This window comes from Etheostoma cragini, chromosome 24 (genome assembly GCF_013103735.1).
Source record: "Etheostoma cragini isolate CJK2018 chromosome 24, CSU_Ecrag_1.0, whole genome shotgun sequence".
Classification (NCBI taxonomy): Eukaryota; Metazoa; Chordata; class Actinopteri; order Perciformes; family Percidae; genus Etheostoma; species Etheostoma cragini.
Genome location: NC_048430.1, coordinates 6,744,672 through 6,763,639, shown reverse-complemented (window position 1 = coordinate 6,763,639; position 18,968 = coordinate 6,744,672). Strand labels below are relative to the sequence as shown.

Here is an 18,968-nt window from a genome sequence, read left to right as displayed (position 1 = left end):
CGTCCACAGGCAGCTCTGTATTGCTGGAGACACTGTGCAGTTCATGTGCAAACCATGCACTGCTCCGCCACCGCTAGCAGAGTGCTGGAAACCTGCTCTTCAAGACAATGGTCAGTTTTAAACTTTCAAAGCATCTTTTAACTGTTCGACTTAGCTGAAATATTGCTATACACTTTGAAAATGGAAACACGTTGCTCTATATGTGCTTGCAGCTATAGCTAAGCAAGTGTGTGGGTCCAAATGGAAAATGTGAATGCCTCTTCTATAAAACTGCTTGCCATTGTATTTAAGGCTATCCATATGCGTACGGTAGCTGTTAGGAACACTGGTCATAGGATAAAGTAATGCAGAGCATGCTGAGGAAAGCATAGAGTTAGTACAAACAGTCTCCACCAACACCTGACAGAAATATGTGGCTCTTATACTGCTAAATGTTCCACTATGTACACCAGCTAGCCTCAACTTGAGCTTTATTGGCACATATGATAAACTTAACCGTATTAAAGTGTATATAAGACATAAAAAGAAGTTATATTTAAGACTATGGTTATCATATAAGAAATACTGGATTGTTTTTGGCATTTATTTTTTTTTACCTACAAAGTTAATTTCAGTTCAGTTTATCTTGTCTGATTATATAAATGACCTTTGTGACTGCACTGTATGTGTTTGTGATTGGTGTGACTAGTTGACAGCTTGTGAGTGTGTGAAGTATGACGTACATGAGAGTTCAGAGGGAAAGCAGATCAGACCAGCAAAGTCATAATGTTTTCTGCAGACTCTGCAGCGTGTTTGGACAATGAGGCCATGAACTAATGAACACACAACAAACACACACATGCGCGCAAACACACGCACCTCCAGTTGTGATACGTGGAAAGATAATACAGTACTGTACTGTTTTCACATAACTTCATGGCTTTTACATTTGAGTTTGATGTGATTTCCTTTTCATACTTCTTAGATGGTAAGAAAGAGCTCTGTGTGTGCAATCCTGAGACAATTTGTTGCATATAATATTTACACAACACCATCTTTACACACACACACACACACACACACAAAGAGAGAGAGAGCATATTAAAGTACTGCACCAAAACCCTCCATGTGACCTTAGAGGACAGGCATCACTATAACTGTCACCGTTTTGTCACACTCATCACTTTTGTAGCACAATGTAACAGCACGCAACTAAGAAAGATTGACAAAGAGACACACGCAATTTTACTTCGTTGCAAGCTTGAGGAAAACATGACTAGAATACTTCTGACCCAAAAATATCCACAGAATTAAATTAAAATACAATATATTTAAACACAAATGTGCGGTGTATGTGTGTGTGGGCATTTCATTTCAGATTGTACAGATCCAAGTTGGCAGAAACCCCACTGCTATAATCCAGTGTTTAAATAAAATATAAAGTACAACGCCTTAATGGCAATTCTCCAGAGAAAGTGAGCATGCATGTGTGTTTGGGCATGCACGCCTACACAGGCTATTAAGGGTGAAACTCTCTATCTGGGTCACGTCACATGGGACACAAGACATTGACTAACATTGTCGCTTATTCCTTTTAACAATGAATGAAACTAATGCTGCTGGTTCATCTGAGGATCCAGACAATTTACCCCAGTTGGTTGTACATGAATTGATTTTTTTTGTTACTAATCATTCCGTAATAAATAATTCCAACAAAATTGATGGAATCCTCCCCGTTTACTGATCACTCTCCTACAGCTGTAACTGCATTGAATTTGTTACTGTTAATGCAAACTTTACATAAAGCGCAACGGGGTATTTTCATGAACTATTCATACATATAGCTAAGAAAGGTAATGCACTGTAATTTGTAAGTATTCCACATATTTATTGCTGTATGCACCACATTGACTGCTGCTGTATAAGAGCGATGGAGCGGAGTTTGTGTCAAAAGGAAAAACTCAAGACTTTGTTTTTTTGTGTCTCAAGTTTTACATAAAGGTCCCATGGCATTGAAATTTCACTTTATGAGGTTTTTTAACATTAATATGACTTCCCCCAGCCTGTCTATGGTCTCCCAGTGGCTAGAACTGGCGATAGATGTAAACCGAGCCCTGGGTATCCTGCTCCTCCTTTGAGAAAATGAAAGCTCAGATAGGCCAATTTGGAATCTTGCCCCTTATGAGGTCATAAGGGACAAGGTTACCTCCCCTTTCTCTGCTTTGCCCGCCCAGAGAATTTGGCCCACCCATAAGAGAGAGACATCATGGCTTTCAAACAAGCAAAGTGTCAGTTTGTCAAGGCCACAGCCCCAGCCTCCACCTTGCCGCCCAATATCATACAAACCCATTCATGGAGAAGGGTTGAAAATTGCAAGGGAAGATTGAAGAACAGTGTGCACAAGAAGAAACAGCTGCATACATTTTAGGAATTCAATAGAATTTCTTCAATCATTTTTTTCATAATAATAATAATAATACAGATTACAGACTACAAAAGTAAAAGTAATAAAGTAACCCAACAATATAAACTAACACACACACACACACACATACACAAATACACACACACACACACACAGTCCATAGTGATCGTCAACTGACACTAAAATCCCTGAAAGTACCCTAAATTTGGTCTGGATAGGATTAGTTAAGCATCAGTAGGATCATTTTTGCCCATCCTAAACCTGTCAGTCATATTTGTGGTATTTGTGGACTATTTTTGTCTCAAGCTTCACCCACACAGCCCATGAAATTATTTGAACTCACCACATATTTGTAAAAGTCATTTATTTCCCATGTTTCTAATCAAACTTTTGAAAAGTTGAAAATAATATAACATGGGGAGTTTAGATCATGATGAAGCCAATTAAAGTGTAAATAAGTAAATGACAGTTGATACGTAAAACTGTAACTACAAAAAAAACTTTAAACATGTATGACATTTTACAGTAACATTAAAGTTGATTCATTTGTTTTACTTCAAAATGACATTAAAAAGAGTATGTCCATTTAATTACATTCCAGACCCAAAGAGGGGGATTGAATCTGCAGGATAACTATGAGTAAGAAGGTAATATTACTGCCAATGTATCAGGAGGACATGCGTTCTCTCATAAATCCAGCAAGTCTAGCTTCAAGCCAATTCATCAAATAAATCAAGAGCAGAAAAAATTTAAAAAGGAACATAATCAGAAACAGAGAGCCCAGAAGACACAAAGTAAACAACCAGTCATGGGACACTTTTTATAAATTGCGTGCAGTTGTGTGTTGGAAGGCAGTGAAAAGTGGAGAAAATGTTTCACTTTAGCAAATTAGTCCCTTCACCTGTGCCAACACATCAATAATGATTTTGTTTGTTTCAGACCAGCAAAGTCATAATGTTTTTCTGCAGACTCTGCAGCGTGTTTGGAAAATGAGGCCATGAACTAATGAACACACAACAAACACACACATGCGCGCACACACACGCACCTCCAGTTGTGATACGTAGAAAGATAATACAGTACTGTACTGTTTTCACATAACTTCATGGCTTTCAGATTTGAGTTTGATGTGATTTCATTTTCATACTTCTTAGGTGGTAAGAAAGAGCTCTGTGTGTGCAATCCTGAGACAATTTGTTGCATATAATATTTGCAACAAATTTGGTGCTAAAGTCTTACGCCTCTAGTGTTTTCCCAGAGATTACTTGTCGATCACTTACGGGCTTTTATCTTGGAATATTTGTTAACAAAATACACATATACTATATTTCTTAGGAAAGCCCTAGCAGCCTTTAATAAATTGTTAATATGTGGAATCATTGTTGTATCAGCCAGTGATGAAGAGAAAAAGAGACATGTATGCATGAGAAAATTTCACCTATTAAACCTAATAATGTAATTTTATACATGGCTCTGGGGTTGGTATGTATCTGCCACAAACTACAGTCTCCCACAAGTATTGGTGGAATTTGGCTCTTAATCAGGATCATCTCATAAATAGTGTTGTTGTATAGACATGATTGAGGTTCTATATGTCTTTATAGCCACAAGACAGTCAACTCAATAACCAAAGCTGATACACCGGGCTGCAGTATTTATTCAGATTTGATTTATTTAGAGTTTGTCCTTTTTACAAATCAGCTCAAAACCAGACGGACAGTGCTTTGTAATCATTTAAACTGAAAAATATGACTCGGGGACAAAAAGAAGACACGTCATTTATGTATTTTACTAATTTCATCACTTTTCAATGCTGACTCTCTGTTACTCCTCAAATATTTACCATCTGCCACCACAGAGCTATGTTGATGTAAAGAGAAATGCAGCAAAGGACAAGTGGAAACATTCAAGTGCCCACATAATGAAACTTATGCTAGCTCTGAGTGTAAATAGGTCATTGATGCATTTTAGTGTTTGTATAAAATCGTTCCACTTATACAGCACTCTAAAACAACACTAAAAATTACACTTATTTTGTTGTTTGCCATTGCACCTAAATGCTACTAGATGCTAAGTCAGAGAAAACTCAGCCTAGAGAACATTTATTTAATTCAGGATGTATTAAGGCTTAACAATATTTGTGTTTGCTTGATTGGCAGGTGGCTCAGCTTTTTATTTGCCCAAATATGTTTTGGGCACCAAAAAACAGGCCAGTGACAGGTTTTCCATCAAACCAATTTAAGGTAATGGCAGCTAAGCAAATGTTAGCTTGATTGGGTCAAAGTAAAAGAAAAAAGAAGAAAAACACCACATATCTAAGTTATAACTTGCTTATAAATGGCCCACTTTTAATAAGCCCTTTAGCTGGTATAGTAGTGTACTGTTCCTTTAATCAAGGCCTGGTGAAGTGCCTTTGAGCAAGACACAGAATAAATCTAAACTTATGTCATAAACTACAAAGTGCCTACACATTTGCATATTCATAAATAAAAATTCCATCAGTCAGCTATTGTTGAGGTTTGGCTAAATTAGTGTACTACAGTTGACTTCATATTAGGGCTGCAACTAGGTACTAACATTATCAACTAGTTTATGAATGACTTTTTTCAGTTGGCTGAATAATTTGGTCTATAAAATATAAAAATGAATGACCCAACACAAATTAACAAAGTCCAAAACGAGGAAAATTCCCTTTGTCAACCATTCCAAAAACGTTTTTAAATTACAATGCTAAGAAAAAATACCATACTCACTGTTACACATTTAAATGAAAACACAACATCTTACTGCCATCTGACTTCTAGAAGGGGCCTCGTGAGGATACACGGGTCAACTTTCTGATGCAATGTCAATATGCCAATAATGTCAACTTCCCGTTGCAATGCTGCCAATGTCAATCTCTGTCCTGCTCTCAACCAAAGCAGAGGGAAAATCTGGTCGAGACCAAAGCAAACTATTATGTTTGGTCAAAGCTTGAATGTGTTCTGTACCCTGGAGAGCATGACTCAGATAATCAAAATACCTGCTGGTGAATTAAACTGAATCTCACTCTTAAATTACATCATCCCTGTTGATGAACACAGTCACTGACGGGTTTCCCAGCACTGACCTTTAAAAGTTATCTATGTACACAAATCCAACTTTAGAAGAACGCCGAGCAAGCCGAGCATGATACTGGACATGATTAACAGCTCACCTTCATAAAAAAGTTTTACTGAACATTGTACACACTCAAAGTCATTCCCCCAAGAAGTTCTGGGCTCTGCTGAACACAGCATCACATTCATTCTTAAATCTCATGAAAAACAATGTTTGTATCCACACAGTCTGACTAAAATGTCTGCAGCCACAAGAAGAAACACACCGTTTCTTGTTCCACAAGTTGCACTAAATATCCACAGTTAAAGTCTAAACAACGCCATGTGCTGTTTAATCATGCAGGTTACTGGAGCCTGAACGGGTATGTATGCTGCATTAGACTTGATTTTCTGCAGAATTTCTGCCCCACACAGCACACACACACGCTTTTTCCGCACGCACTGCCACTGTACTCAGTTTCTGTGCTAATAAGTTATCACCCCCTCCTCTCCCTCTGCTCCCCCGTCACACACCCCTCCCCTTCACTAGTGCACTCACTTGCTGCACAACTGCGATTGCAGAGAAACACCAGCAAGCAGTCATAGAGTGCAGTGTCGGGAGGGAATACACACACACACTCCTACAGGCATATGAAAGCAATAAAGTATTTCACTATCACCCCCCCCCACACACACACACACACACACACACACACACACACAAACACACACAAACACACACAAACACATACACACACACACTCACTCACACACTTACCAGTTGGGTTCTTGTTTTTCTTGAGGCTCTTGCCACAAAGACACTGCAGCATATGCGATCCTTTGCTGAAAATGTTGTTCCAAATAAACCGCATGGATTTGGCCGAGACGGGGGAGGAGGAGGAGGAAGAGGATGTGGGGGACAAGAGGCGTTCCGGATGCGGCAGCCTAAAATTCACCCACCGCATGGGGGCTGATCCGCCCCCCTGTTTGCATGCCAGCAGAGCCGGCCAGCTGATGGGCTCAGTTCGGCGGTGCTTCGGCCCCCTAATCTGCACCATAGACAAAAATAAGAGCAGGAAGTCCGGCTCTTCGCCCGGTTTCTCGCCCGGATCCTCCGCAAGCTCAGAGACCAGCAGCCGCAGGTATTCCGCGCCAGAGTCGTCTCCGTGCGACAGGAAAAGATCTACCGCTGCGGCGCTTTTCTCTGCGGTCTCCACCTCACGCTGCCCCAGCGGCCGGTGGTCCTCAGCGGCGGAGGATAAGTCGCTGCTGCAGCCGCCCGGCCGCCGCGGCGTGAAAAGCCCCCGAGCGCTCCTCTTCAAATGGCGTCGTGTGCCGCGCGGCACGGGGAGAGGAGCGGCAGCGGCGGACAAGCATGCGGCGGCGCTAGCGTGAGGTCGGCGGTACGCGGCAGCTGTCGGCTTCTGCACAAAAAACCATTGCATATTAGTGGGGATCGCTGGGGTCGGTGCGTCCAGGGAGAGGGGGAGGAGGGGGAGGAGGGAAGGGGTGCGGATACAGGGTGTCCGTCAGTAAGTCGGTGGCATCCCTGTTCCAGTAGGCTACAGCAGACAAGTACTGCAGCAGGGGGGGTCCTTTCCAAACACAGTCACTAAGACACACTCACTCAGACACACGCGCGCGCGAGATGCAGAATCCTTCTCCAGCAGCAGCGCTGGTTTTCTGGTCTCTGGTCAGTGAGCGCGTGTAGCGCTGGACCGGGCAGGTGAATCACTGCAGGGAATCTCTGCACTGTCCCACTATGTGTTTTTGTCTTCAAAAAGTCCTTATGAATATTTGATCCGCGTTTCGGCCTCCACTTCTCAATAATCCATAAGCTCCAATGCGCCAAGATCCTGCTGCTGCCTGCCTGTCTGTCTGTCTCCTCTTCTTCTTCCTCACCTTGATGATAAAAAAAAAAACTGAACTATGGCTCAGCTGTCTCTACTACACCATAAACTAGATGGAGAAGAAGTAGGAGAAGAAGAAGCCCGGGTCTGGCTGGTCCTCTCACGCACCTCTGGTGCTTCAGCGTCTTTCTCAGCAGCGCTCGAGACGACCGACAGCCGGTGGGGCGCGAGGAGGTGCACTGAATACTGGCTATCTATACCCAACCAGCAACAGAGTAGGAGCAATTAACCAAAACACCTATTCCGGTTGGCACCTTCAAAACAAAAGTCCGAACCGTCACAATTTTGATAAAGCTTCTCTCTTTTTCCTCAAAGATTTGTATTTTCTCACAATATATCTATATGTTTTTTTACTTTCTTAAAGCCTAAGTACGGAGGCTTTTGTCTTACAACATTTTACTTGATTTAGTAAAAGACCATTCTTATCTATGTACAATAAAGAAAATAGTCTAAATATTAGAGAAGAATTGTGAAGTAAATTGAAAATGTAACTGTTCAATTTCCTTTTATAATCAAATCCGCAGTGACATAGGTAGGTACAATATTGGCAACTAAAGTTAGTTAGTTGGTTATATTTATTAACATATATTTTCAGGATAAAAACTCATGTTCCCATAATCAAATTAAAAGAACAGGCCTCAAAATTAAAGTGCCAAATGACGTGGAAACATTAGAACATTTTGCAGTAAGCACATGTATGACTTTGTCGCTTGTAGGCTTGCAAAACAATGTACACTTTGTTTGCTGACTCGACCTAGAGCTGTGCCCATTCCCCAAACTCTTTTCCTTAGAATAATTAGCAGTCTGGTTTGCCCTCGACTTTTGTTCTGAAGGAACGGGTAACCTCCGGCATGCCTGTGCATCTTGATGCAGCCGTACTGGGGGGCTGTTTGCAGTTAGGTAGACACGTATGGTTCCCACACCGTCAGTATCTGGACTGACTGGATATAATCTGTAACGGACACGATTTGGGGTAGGGGGCGCCGAGATGGCGTCACTTCCATGACCACCACGTTCCTTTGTCTCTCTTTTACGAGCGCGTTTCTCTTTGTATCAGACAGGGTTACTCCAACAGCTGCCAATGCCGCCCTTTCTATCGGCACATGTACACACCTGTTGCACGACTCCCTTGTTACAGTGGGGTCGTCTAGTCAGTTCGGCTTCGGCGTGTACGATCTCTGAGTGACGTCTTTTATCTTTTAGAACTGATTGTATCCTTCACATGTTTTAATTAGATTATAAGAGTTGAAATTGTGTTGATTTACTGCTGCTTGGCGTATTTCATATACTATAATTATTAAAATCGTATCTCAGTAATACAATAGACTGTCTGCACTCGTGGCGGCTGGCAGGTTGAAACCATAGACTGTGCGGTTGCAGGGAGCTGAAAATGCTGCAGTGGTTTCAGGGGAGCGAGCGGGCGATGTCCACGGTGCTGAATCCACATTAGCTGGTCAAACTCCCAACACAAACACGCGCGCGATAAACCTTATTAGTGGACGGCTTTATTACCCTGTTGACATGCATGTGAAGTCTCAGGACCGTAATCAAAGCGTAAGTGACATTTCAACCAATTAAACTAACAAAACCACAACCAACAGCAATAAACACACCAGACTTCACTTTTCTGCAGATCTAAATCACCAAGTCACGTTAATGTGTCTTTATAAGAGAAATAATTAAATGTTTAATTAAATGTTTGAATGATAGAAAATGTTTTTAAAAAACAGAAAAAATCGGGGTAGCACACACCATCAAGTCCTTTAGAGCGTTTTCTGGAACTAAAACACACCATTCATTCCCTAGATATGGTTGTGGCTCATTTGCCTGTGATTTAGTCAATTTTTACACCAAAGCCCAAAAACAACAGTTTTACTGAGAAAAATGGGAAGAAAAATCAGTTTAAGTGCCTTTGATGTTTGCAGTGTAATAAGCTTCCCTCAGAACTGACAGAAAAAAAAGGTGCAGACCTGGGAATTTAGGAAAAGAAATTTAAAGACGTATACTATTTAAAGACAAGATTAGACATATATGACAAATGTAAAGGTTAATTTATGAAGCTCCAAGCTGATTCTGACCCCTCTCCCTTGCACGCCACTAAGTTTACAGACAGACACTCAGATGAGTGAAATTCTGCAATGGTACAAATGACCAATTACAGACCAACACCAAACTTCCTGGAACAGACATCACTCTCAGCTGCATTGCAGTATCAGCAAATGAGTCCAGGATAATGGTCTTCACAAACAGCGATGTCTACTGCTCGTCTAGTATATTCTGACATCGCAATAAGGACCCAGTATACATAAGAGATACACACAGTCATTACTGCAGGATAACTGATGCCTGGCAGATTTGTTTTCCACACTGTGATCACAGCTTGTGCTGTTCTGAGGCGCTCCAGGCTGAAGCATGGGATTGCTGTCATCAAGGGGCGAAATATAATTTGTCTGCACACATAGTGAGGTCTCAGCTCCAACAGCAAACAGCCACAGCTGCATGCCTGTGTACAAGTGTGTTTGTTTGTCATGCACAGAAAGTAATGGAGCTGGGAAAGGCAGAAGAATGAAAAAAGACAGCAGTGCAAGAATACAGAGAAAGAAGGTGTGGGAGGAAGTAGGGTGCAAGAGAAAAACAAGGGGAATGAAAAACGGAGGAAGCAAAACACTGAAATCTGAGTCAGTGGGATTTCATAAATTGCAAATGAACCAGAAAAGAGGTGACTTTTAATTACAACAGTCAGAGAGATATTTGACATCAGAAAGACTCCAAAACTTATCAACTCATTATAAATCTTTTTGCAGGGGTATAGAGCGATCATGGTGGCCCCTGAAAGCACATCTTGTTTCTGTTTTCTACATTTAACATGTTGCATTAGTATTCTAATGTATTTCTATGAGAACAAGGGATATTTAAACGGTATAATAGCGGCAGTTTCCCTATAGCCTCCCTTTTAAAAATGGCCATGGACAGTTTGGTCTAAGGTTGTAGAATATTTATAGACCACTGATATCTTGTAGATAAGGACGATTGGGTCATGTCATGTATTTGTTTGATTTTGAGATTTCAGCAACTTGGAGAGAGTTTACATTCAACAATTTAAAATGAATACATTTTAGGCTGCACCTTCTAGTTTTTGGTGCAGTGTTTTTGCACTAGGGTGCATTACTCTACCTGCCTAGTTATATTCCTGTAAGCATGGGGAGAGTTTATGAAACTGTAAAGTGTAGACCTTCATGTTTGGAGAAAGAAATCGCAACACTTTCCTTACATTTCTTCGAAGGTTTTCTGTAAGAACTAAATAACACGTGGGACTGGAAAGAGTAGCCTACTAATAAATAATCGACTTAAGTAAACGCAGGCCTACTGCAACGTCAAAGAAATTTGACTCACGTAAAAGTTTATATAACTTGTACTCAGAAGTAAAAACATTATGGTGACAACAATATAAGTCCTTCTCTTTAAACAGACATTTGCAGCCTGTGCATGCTAATAATTCATATACAACTGTCTTCCTCAGTCTAGCTACACAAGTTAACCAGAAAAGTGGACAAAAAATCCGACAAGGAAACAAAAATGTTCAAAGCACTATAAACCTTTCATACCTGCCACATTAACAGCAGAATAAAGCATCACCTACTATAAAAACAGAAATGTGAAAACATAATTTCGTCAAAAGCTAACGTTACGGTTTCATGGTGCTACGATGCTAGGTTTCTAGGCAACGCAGTACGTCCTTCTAAAGTACAAGTGTGTTGTTGTACTCACCTGTCTGAACGCGGCAATAGTTCTTTGAGTCTTGAGCACCACGAAGTTCTCCTTAAACTGCCCCATGTTTAACTTCTCTAGTCGTTCATTTCCAATGCAAAAGATAACCACTCCACAGCCTCTTCTTTGGTGCCACTAACGTTAGGCTATAAACCGAGTCGACGCAGCACTTAGCTAGCTAGCTAGCTAGGTCTTGAGCTGAAAAAGTGACTCACAGTCACAACTGTGACAGGTTTTATGGTCACAAACAGTAAAAAGGTTTACACACCTTACTCAAAGTAGACGTTTTTAAGTAAATGTAGAAGTCTCTTTGCTGGGAGCTCAACCACAGAGTCTGTTACTCAACGCTAGCACTTTAGTAGTTAGAGGACCAGTTAAGCACCTATTTTGACAGTTCTGCCAGGTTTTGGGTTTGTTTTGACGCAACTACGTGGGTGTGTTTGATTTGTGTCACCTAGCATGCTGGCCGCGGGTGGTGCATTTTTAACAAGTTTTTACTTTACACTAAATATTCTTTAAGATTTATCTACAGACTTTGTACAAGACAAGCCCCAAACATATTTGGACTCGATTAGTTTCCTGGTGAATATAATGTCAAAATAATTAAATTAATAACTTTCTATGTTTACAAACCATCATAACTCGTATCTCAATCATGACATCTGAACTGAGCCCATATTAAAACCACAATGTCTAAACTCTAATTCTCTGGTACTGTATGAGCATTTTATGGGACGTAGCAGTCCGGATTTAGCACATTTAAGCCGAGCCCATATCAATGTGGTACTCCACCTGCTGTTTGTCAAGGAGAGCTACACAACAAGCGCACATGGAAAGATTGTTTTATTTTTTTAACTGCAGTTTCCAATCTTAGGAATCATAAAAACGTATTTTATAGCTGTATGACTGATATGCAAGTGTACATTTTATTACAGTTTGCTTTACTTAACTTGAATATGTGACTAACTGTGAAAAGAACAACACGCATTAGGCCTAACATTAAAAAACTTGGTTGGCATTTTACTACATGTTACATGAATGTTGCATGGAACCGACCAGTCTATTTTAGATTTTAGATTTTAGATGTGGATGCACCACATCCCTACTTGCGAACATGTGCTGTATAAATTTGCTTTAATGCTAACTTTGTCAAAATAAAACAATTGCAACCATAAGAATTGTTGCAAACCTGAGTTAAGTCATTTTACCAGTGTACATCATCACATGTTTTGGTTCAATGATAATACATTATGAACGGTTCTGACTATCTAACATTTAATACAATGAGCTGTCTATATGTAGGCCAGTGACCAGAGGGGGGCAGTAATACGCTCATGTACAGTCTACTCTTCCGGAAATTAAGGAGACGAAAAACTGGCCAATCGACACACGGTAAGCAAAGGCAGCTCTACTGTTGACACACCAGCGGGGAGACGTTCAGTCGGGGAGTATGTACTATTAATTTAAATATTGCAGACGTGGATGTTTTTACGGATATTGATACTGTAGCTAATTAAATATATATCTCTGTCTGCTTCTTTTCTCAGTTGACTCGTTGTCATGGAGCGATGCTTTAGGTAGGAAGAACACACTTACGGTAGCTTCTCTTGTTTACAATATGCTTAGCGTTAAGTGCCAGTTAGCTTTGTGGTTTAGCCTTATATAAATAGCTTATAATGACAAGATTATTAATACTCATAGCTTCAAAGGGAACAGTTGCGTTAGATAATAGTTTTAGCTCGCTGACAATGCTCTATTAACTATGTGTTTGGCTAGCTCCGCTGGAGAGAGCGTGATGCCGAACTCCACTTAAAAAATTAGCAATTTAAAGGTCCACGGAACACGCTAGAAAGTCTTTTAATGCATCACTCAGTTGCTTTTATAAGGCAATAATTCATTGAATTGACAGACTTTGTGTTGAGAACATGCAAACATTTGAGCCTTGCTATAATTTTGTGCGGCTCTTAAAGTAGAAGAGTTAGTTTCTTCAGTTTCTGATTCTCACATATGGCTATACCACTGACTTTATTTTTGCATGTAATTCTGAGCGCATGTACGTGTACAACTGTCCAATCCGTGATCAACTGGTTTAATAAAACCAGTTTGGTAATAAATATGTTGTTTTTAATGTTGTTTTCTGTCATTAGACCCTTATTTAAGAGAGACCTTTTCCCTGCCTTGCTCCATTTATTCACAACTACCTCTCATCTTGTCCTTCCTGAAGTGTCAGCAGAGATGGTTCTGGTCTTTGCTCCCCACCTCCTCCAGCATCGCCTCCATCTTTTCCTCACGTCGTCCATTCTCCTCGTCACCCCCCTCCCGTTCCTCCCTCCTTCTCCCCATCAGTCCTGACTACTCCTCCTCGACAAGGAAGGCTAAGTCTTGCGGGAGCCATGGTGGACGTCAGTAAGTGGCCCCTGTTCTCTCTGCTGAGCCCTGAGGAACTAGCCACAGTCCGACAGGCCTGTGTCTTTGGAACCTCTGCTAATGAAGCCATCTACATCACACATGGCAACGAGGTGAGGAGTATGTGTGAGGCACCAGTATATTCTGCCTCTTTTGAAATTAACATCTTACCAAGTCCACCTCTGCTACAAAACACTGCGGGAAATGTTATTTTTATTCTCCTTATGACTAAAATGTCACCATACCACTATCAGTAGAACCATATAACACCATAAGATGAAACGTTACACAAGTTGGTCTAAACACTTTATTGTTGTACCTACATATTTGTATTTAGTTAGCATCACATTGTGTTCTTGGATTTCTCTGTAGCTTTTCTGTGTTCTTGTCAGTTTTATTTGTTGTTTGGTTACTGGTACCAAAGCCTTTTTGTGTGTGTGTGTGTGTTATTCCCAGGTATTTGTGATTGGTCTGAACAGCAGCAGCTGCCTTGGTACAGGAGACAGTCTGAGCACCGTTGTGCCAAAGAAACTGGACTTCCTGCAGGGAAAGAAGGTAGTTAGCCTGAGCTATGGAAGCGGGCCTCATGTCCTACTGACCACAGAGGGTAGGTACTTGCTTGTGTCATCTGGCCTGTAGCTTTGGCTTATTTCACAAAAATGTAATAAGTTTAGAATCTGGATTTTTATGAGCCACTGACTCTTCTGATCTTGACCTGTTGTGTCTATTTATTGTAGATGGACAGCTGTTTGCTTGGGGGCACAATGGCTACAGTCAACTGGGGAATGGGAATACCAACCAGGCACTGTCACCGTTGCTGGTCACCGCCAACCTACAGAACAAGAAAGTGAGAGAAGTGGCGTGTGGTTCACATCACTCTATGGCTCTCTCTCATGATGGAGAGGTAAGTGTTATTTTCCAATGATGAGTTTGAGTTAAATGTAATTGTTCACACCTGGGGGTTGAGATACATGTCACACTCCCTTCTTGTGAGTATGGCACAACAAGCAGTATCATTTCATTACCATGAAACAGGAAGGCCACATTCAACTTACAGTTACATATATGTTGGTGTTTCATGTTTAGTTTTAGACGGATCACTTGAAAACCATGACGTAATCAACTCCTGCTCTGCTTGTTTCAGACTAAGCAGCTTATTTCTAACCCCAAGGGGGTGTGTGTGGTTGTGTGTGGTTGTGTGTGTGTGTGTGTGTGTGTGTGTGTGTGTGTGTGTGTGTGTGTGTGTGTGTGTGTGTGTGTGTGTGTGTGTGTGTGTGTGTGTGTGTGTGTGTGTGTGTGTGTGTGTGTGTGTGTGTGTGTGTGTGTGTGTGTGTGTGTGTGTGTGTGTGTGTGTGTGTGTGTGTGTGTGTGTGTGTGTGTGTGTAAAACGATTATATGTAAGAAGTTATCTCAGGACCACCTAAGAAGTATGAAAATGAAATCACATTAGTCTTAAATCTGGAAGCCATGTGAAAACAATACAGTATTGTAAAAATGTCTTTCCGTGTGCTACAACTTTTTTAATTTGACCGTGTTGCATCCCTGGTCCTGACCGGCATTCCTTGCCCATCCAGGTCTTTGCTTGGGGTTATAACAACTGTGGCCAGATTGGCTCAGGCTCCACGGGCAACCAGACCTACCCCAGGAGAGTCACCGGCTGCCTGCAGGGGAAGACAGCTGTTGGCATCACATGTGGACAGACCTCCTCCATGGCTCTGATCGACAACGGAGAGGTTAACATGGCATTACATGAAATCCTAATGATCCCATTAAGGAAGTCTGAACTTTATACAGTAAAGTTGTTCATGTTTATCAAGGTTTATGGCTGGGGCTACAATGGTAATGGACAGCTGGGTATCGGAAACAACGGAAACCAGCTGACACCTTGTCGCCTTGCTGTACTACAAGGGCTGTGTATGCAACAGGTGAGGGGATGTTGTGTGTGCCGAGGTTATTCGTCAACTACTAGTCTCCATGCGTGACTCCATCACAGATCATTCCCTGTATTCCAGATTGTATCAGGCTACAGCCACTGCCTGGCACTAACAGACGAAGGGCTGCTGTATTCCTGGGGAGCAAACACCTACGGTCAACTGGGAACTGGCAACAAGAACAACCACCTCAGCCCTGTACAAATCATGGCTGACAAAGAGAGGTAAGGGGAGAAGGAGGGGCTGATTTTTTTTTTTGTATTTGGAGAATAGACAGGCACATTCTTCCCATCCTGTTGAGACTTCACCTTCCTGTTTCCTGTCCCCATTTCCTCCCTCTGTACCTTGGCTTCCCCTCCTGGTTTAAAGTAGTTGTCAGTGGGCATAAGGAACTCGTCATAGAATTGTTCCTTCATAAACAATAACTATCCTGCCCTTTTTTCTTGTTGTGGCTATAACACAATATTAAGTTTCCATGTGATTCTTTACTTAAAAATGAAAGCATGCCAATTTGTTACCACGTCTCTCACTTAACAGGATTGTAGAGGTCGCAGCATGCCATTCAACACATACTTCAGCAGCCAAGACCCAAAGCGGGCAGGTATATATGCAATTAATCTAGTCTTCTATGGGACCATATGTATTTTGTTCATACAGGAGTGGATTTGTGCAGTGTTATCCATTCCTGATAAGGTTAGAGCTTATCCTGATCGCAGCCACCTTTTATACTATGTGCATATTTTATTTTTGTTGGGCTTCATTCTCATAATTTGTCACTGTTTTTTGTGTGTGTGTGTTATTAGTTTTGTCCCAATGATTTTAAGTGGGCCTATTCAGTCTTTGTTCCCTTGTTTTGGATAGTATTTCAGTTTTAGGTCATCACTAATCTGCCAGAGAACATTGATGTTTTTTTTCTTCAGCTGTACAATGTCTCGCTCAGTGCATATCTCAGTCACAACTCTTAAATATTAACAATGGCGCTGTTCTATCCTCACTAAGTGTCTCAGTAAGCCATGCTGGTGGGACAGAACTGCCTCTGATTTGTGTTACACAATGATGATGTTTGTGATTTGGCTGCAAGTAACGTTTACCTCCCAGGTGTATATGTGGGGCCAGTGTCGGGGTCAGTCCATCCTCATTCCACACCTCACACACTTCAGCAACACTGACGACGTCTTCGCCTGCTTCGGCACCCCCTCCGTCATGTGGAGGCTCATGTCTGTGGGTGAGAGAGACATTATTTTGCTAATGTAAATCTGTTTTTAAAGCATAACTTGATTAAGGGGATGAAGCTTGATTATTGTGTTCTGCGTTATTTTCAGAACATGATGGCTTCATGACTGTTGCGGAGGCTCTGAGGAAAGAGTTCGACAGTCCAGAAACGTCTGATCTGAAATTCAGCGTTGACGGGAAATGCATTTACGTTCACAAAGCTGTGCTGAAGATCAGGTGCGTGTGTCCATGTGTGTGTAAGACATGACCAAAAAGTAACCATGATAAATCAATGACAGCGTTTCTTTTTCCATACCCAGCCATGTATACAGTGTAGATAAGGTCTTTTTTTACGAGTAGGTGTGAGCATTTCCGGTCCATGTTTCGCTCCCAGTGGACAGAGGATCAGCAGGAGGTGATAGAGATCGGCCAGTTCTCTTACCCCGTCTACAGATCCTTCCTGCAGTTTCTCTACACAGACACCGTTGACCTTCCCCCTGAGGACGCCATCGGTTAGCACACATACAGTTGTCAAATACTGTGTTTTCCCATTTGTATGTGTTTTTCTACTTCTTTCCTTCACCTTTGTGCATTTGTGTGTTGGGTGCAGGCCTGTTGGACCTGGCCACCTCTTACTGTGAAAACCGGCTGAAACGTCTGTGTCAGCAGATAATCAAGAGAGGCATCACCGTCGGAAACGCCTTCACCCTGCTGTCTGCCGCCATACGATACGATGCAGAGGTACAATATACACTGCCGTACTGTACACCACAATACTGAAACGCCTGGATGTAATGATTCCCCCTATTTTTACAGTTACATTATTTTTTCATACACTTGACAACAAGTCTGAATTTGAAACAACTACATAAATTGGATAGGATTGGATCTGAACTGTCCGTCAAATAGTAATGATGTAAGAATCCATTACTGCAGTCGACAAATTCTCTATCTCTACAAACACTTTTTTATAAATCACAGTAGGATTTCTCCTGGCTAGACCATGAGAAATTCGCCTCCAGTCTGGTAACAGCTGATTCAAAGTTCCACAGAATAAGGTGACACCCAGTGACCACACAGTGAACTGCATGGACAATATTACATGCAGCTCTATTCTAGAAAAGGCTCCCACACTGTACTGTGTTATACTACATGTTGTTGCCGTGGCGCTGTATTCCCCAAGGGGAGCATGTCAGTTTTGTCTTTTTTCATGTTATATGATATATATGATGATAATAATGTATATTCTAATCCTATCTAATATCATTTGTCTTTTTTTCTAGGACCTGGAAGTGTTTTGTTTTAGGTTTTGTGTAAACCATCTGACTCAGGTGACTCAGACTGGAGCCTTCTGGCAGGTGGATGGAGCAATGCTCAAGGAGTTTATCAGCAAAGCTAGCCGCTGCGGAGCCTTCAAGAACTAAGCGATGCTCTTATAAACTATATTCTGACCGAGTGGATGTGTTTGTGCTGCAACTGTGGCAGCAGAGCCCTGCGTCAAAAACAAACAAACAAACAATGGGTCCGATCACATTCCTACAAGAAAGCTTTAAATATTTACTGTCACCTGTTTGGCACATAAGCAGCCTCATTTAACAGATGGACTAGAATTGAAGCTGCATTATTGATGGATCTGAAGTCAGCACTTTGGCCAGTTCCTGTGGAGTCGCTCTCTGTCGCACTGCGTTGTGGTCCTGATGGGCTGTATGTGTACTTTAACTAAGTAGTTTTCTCTGCCATGTTCTGACATGTCTTCCTGTACTTCTTGGTAAGTTAATATGGAAGATCAAATACCTTGAATGAATTAAAAACACTAGTTCTATTGTTATGGATAACTGACTTAACATCGGCCAGGGTATTAATACCACTGTACTGAACACACATCTTTGAGTTACATTTGCTCTCCATTTTTATCATTTGCAGTCCTTGGCCCTCATTTATGAACCTAACATAGAAACCAGCGTAGATATGAGCGCAGACATCCTCGTAGGACAGGCTTCACGTGGGATTCATGAAACATTCGTATCACACCAATTAGAGCGTAAGAATAGTCGTACATTGATAGATGCAGCTGCTGGAAACGATCATAATTTAAATATCACACTCCAATATAAACTCACCTAAAGTTTTATTAGGAACACCATAATAATACTGCGTTTGACCCCCTTGCGCCTTCAGAACTGCCTTAATTCAACGTGGCATCAACGTAGAACCTCACAGGCTAAAACATTGTCGCAGACTTCATCTGCCTTGTATAGTA

General features: G+C 41.4%; 2 protein-coding genes across 6 annotated transcripts in view; one reads left to right on the top strand and one right to left on the bottom strand.

Moving 5' to 3' along the window:
* The window catches only part of LOC117939365 (fibroblast growth factor 14-like), a 54,650-nt gene extending 43,087 nt beyond the window's left edge, over positions 1 to 11,563 (bottom strand). The window contains exon 1 of one of the 3 annotated variants that reach the window (XM_034864648.1): positions 11,160 to 11,563. Coding sequence is in view for 2 of the 3 variants with exons in the window: in XM_034864643.1 (XP_034720534.1) it covers positions 6,260 to 6,926 (667 nt within the window). In the remaining variant the exon portion in view is untranslated. Of the gene's footprint in view, positions 1 to 6,259; positions 7,580 to 10,996; positions 11,092 to 11,159 lie in introns of those variants that run through there. The other 2 variants (XM_034864647.1, XM_034864643.1) reach the window with 2 other exon arrangements.
* On the top strand, positions 997 to 18,513 carry rcbtb1 (regulator of chromosome condensation (RCC1) and BTB (POZ) domain containing protein 1). 3 transcript variants are annotated; one of them, XM_034864634.1, is made up of 15 exons: positions 997 to 1,006; positions 8,192 to 8,198; positions 12,707 to 12,736; positions 13,384 to 13,678; positions 14,022 to 14,172; positions 14,303 to 14,469; positions 15,140 to 15,298; positions 15,383 to 15,490; positions 15,578 to 15,720; positions 16,034 to 16,097; positions 16,595 to 16,721; positions 16,819 to 16,945; positions 17,069 to 17,220; positions 17,319 to 17,449; positions 17,992 to 18,513. In XM_034864634.1, the coding sequence occupies exons 3-15, from the start codon at positions 12,720 to 12,722 to the stop codon at positions 18,130 to 18,132; spliced, it is 1,782 nt and encodes a 593-aa protein (XP_034720525.1). In that variant the 5' UTR covers positions 997 to 1,006; positions 8,192 to 8,198; positions 12,707 to 12,719; the 3' UTR covers positions 18,133 to 18,513. The 3 variants fall into 3 exon arrangements, with proteins under 3 accessions (XP_034720525.1, XP_034720524.1, XP_034720526.1); XM_034864633.1 differs by lacking the exons at positions 997 to 1,006; positions 8,192 to 8,198 and adding an exon at positions 12,523 to 12,604; XM_034864635.1 differs by lacking the exons at positions 997 to 1,006; positions 8,192 to 8,198; positions 12,707 to 12,736 and adding an exon at positions 12,545 to 12,604.
* The last annotated feature ends 455 nt before the right edge of the window (positions 18,514 to 18,968 follow it).

Excerpts from the sequence above, each read along its gene's own strand:
- rcbtb1 (XM_034864634.1), top strand. Across the intron at positions 13,679-14,021 it reads ACATCACACATGGCAACGAG|GTATTTGTGATTGGTCTGAA; the intron begins GTGAGGAGTATG and ends TGTTATTCCCAG. Across the intron at positions 16,098-16,594 it reads CCAAGACCCAAAGCGGGCAG|GTGTATATGTGGGGCCAGTG; the intron begins GTATATATGCAA and ends TTTACCTCCCAG.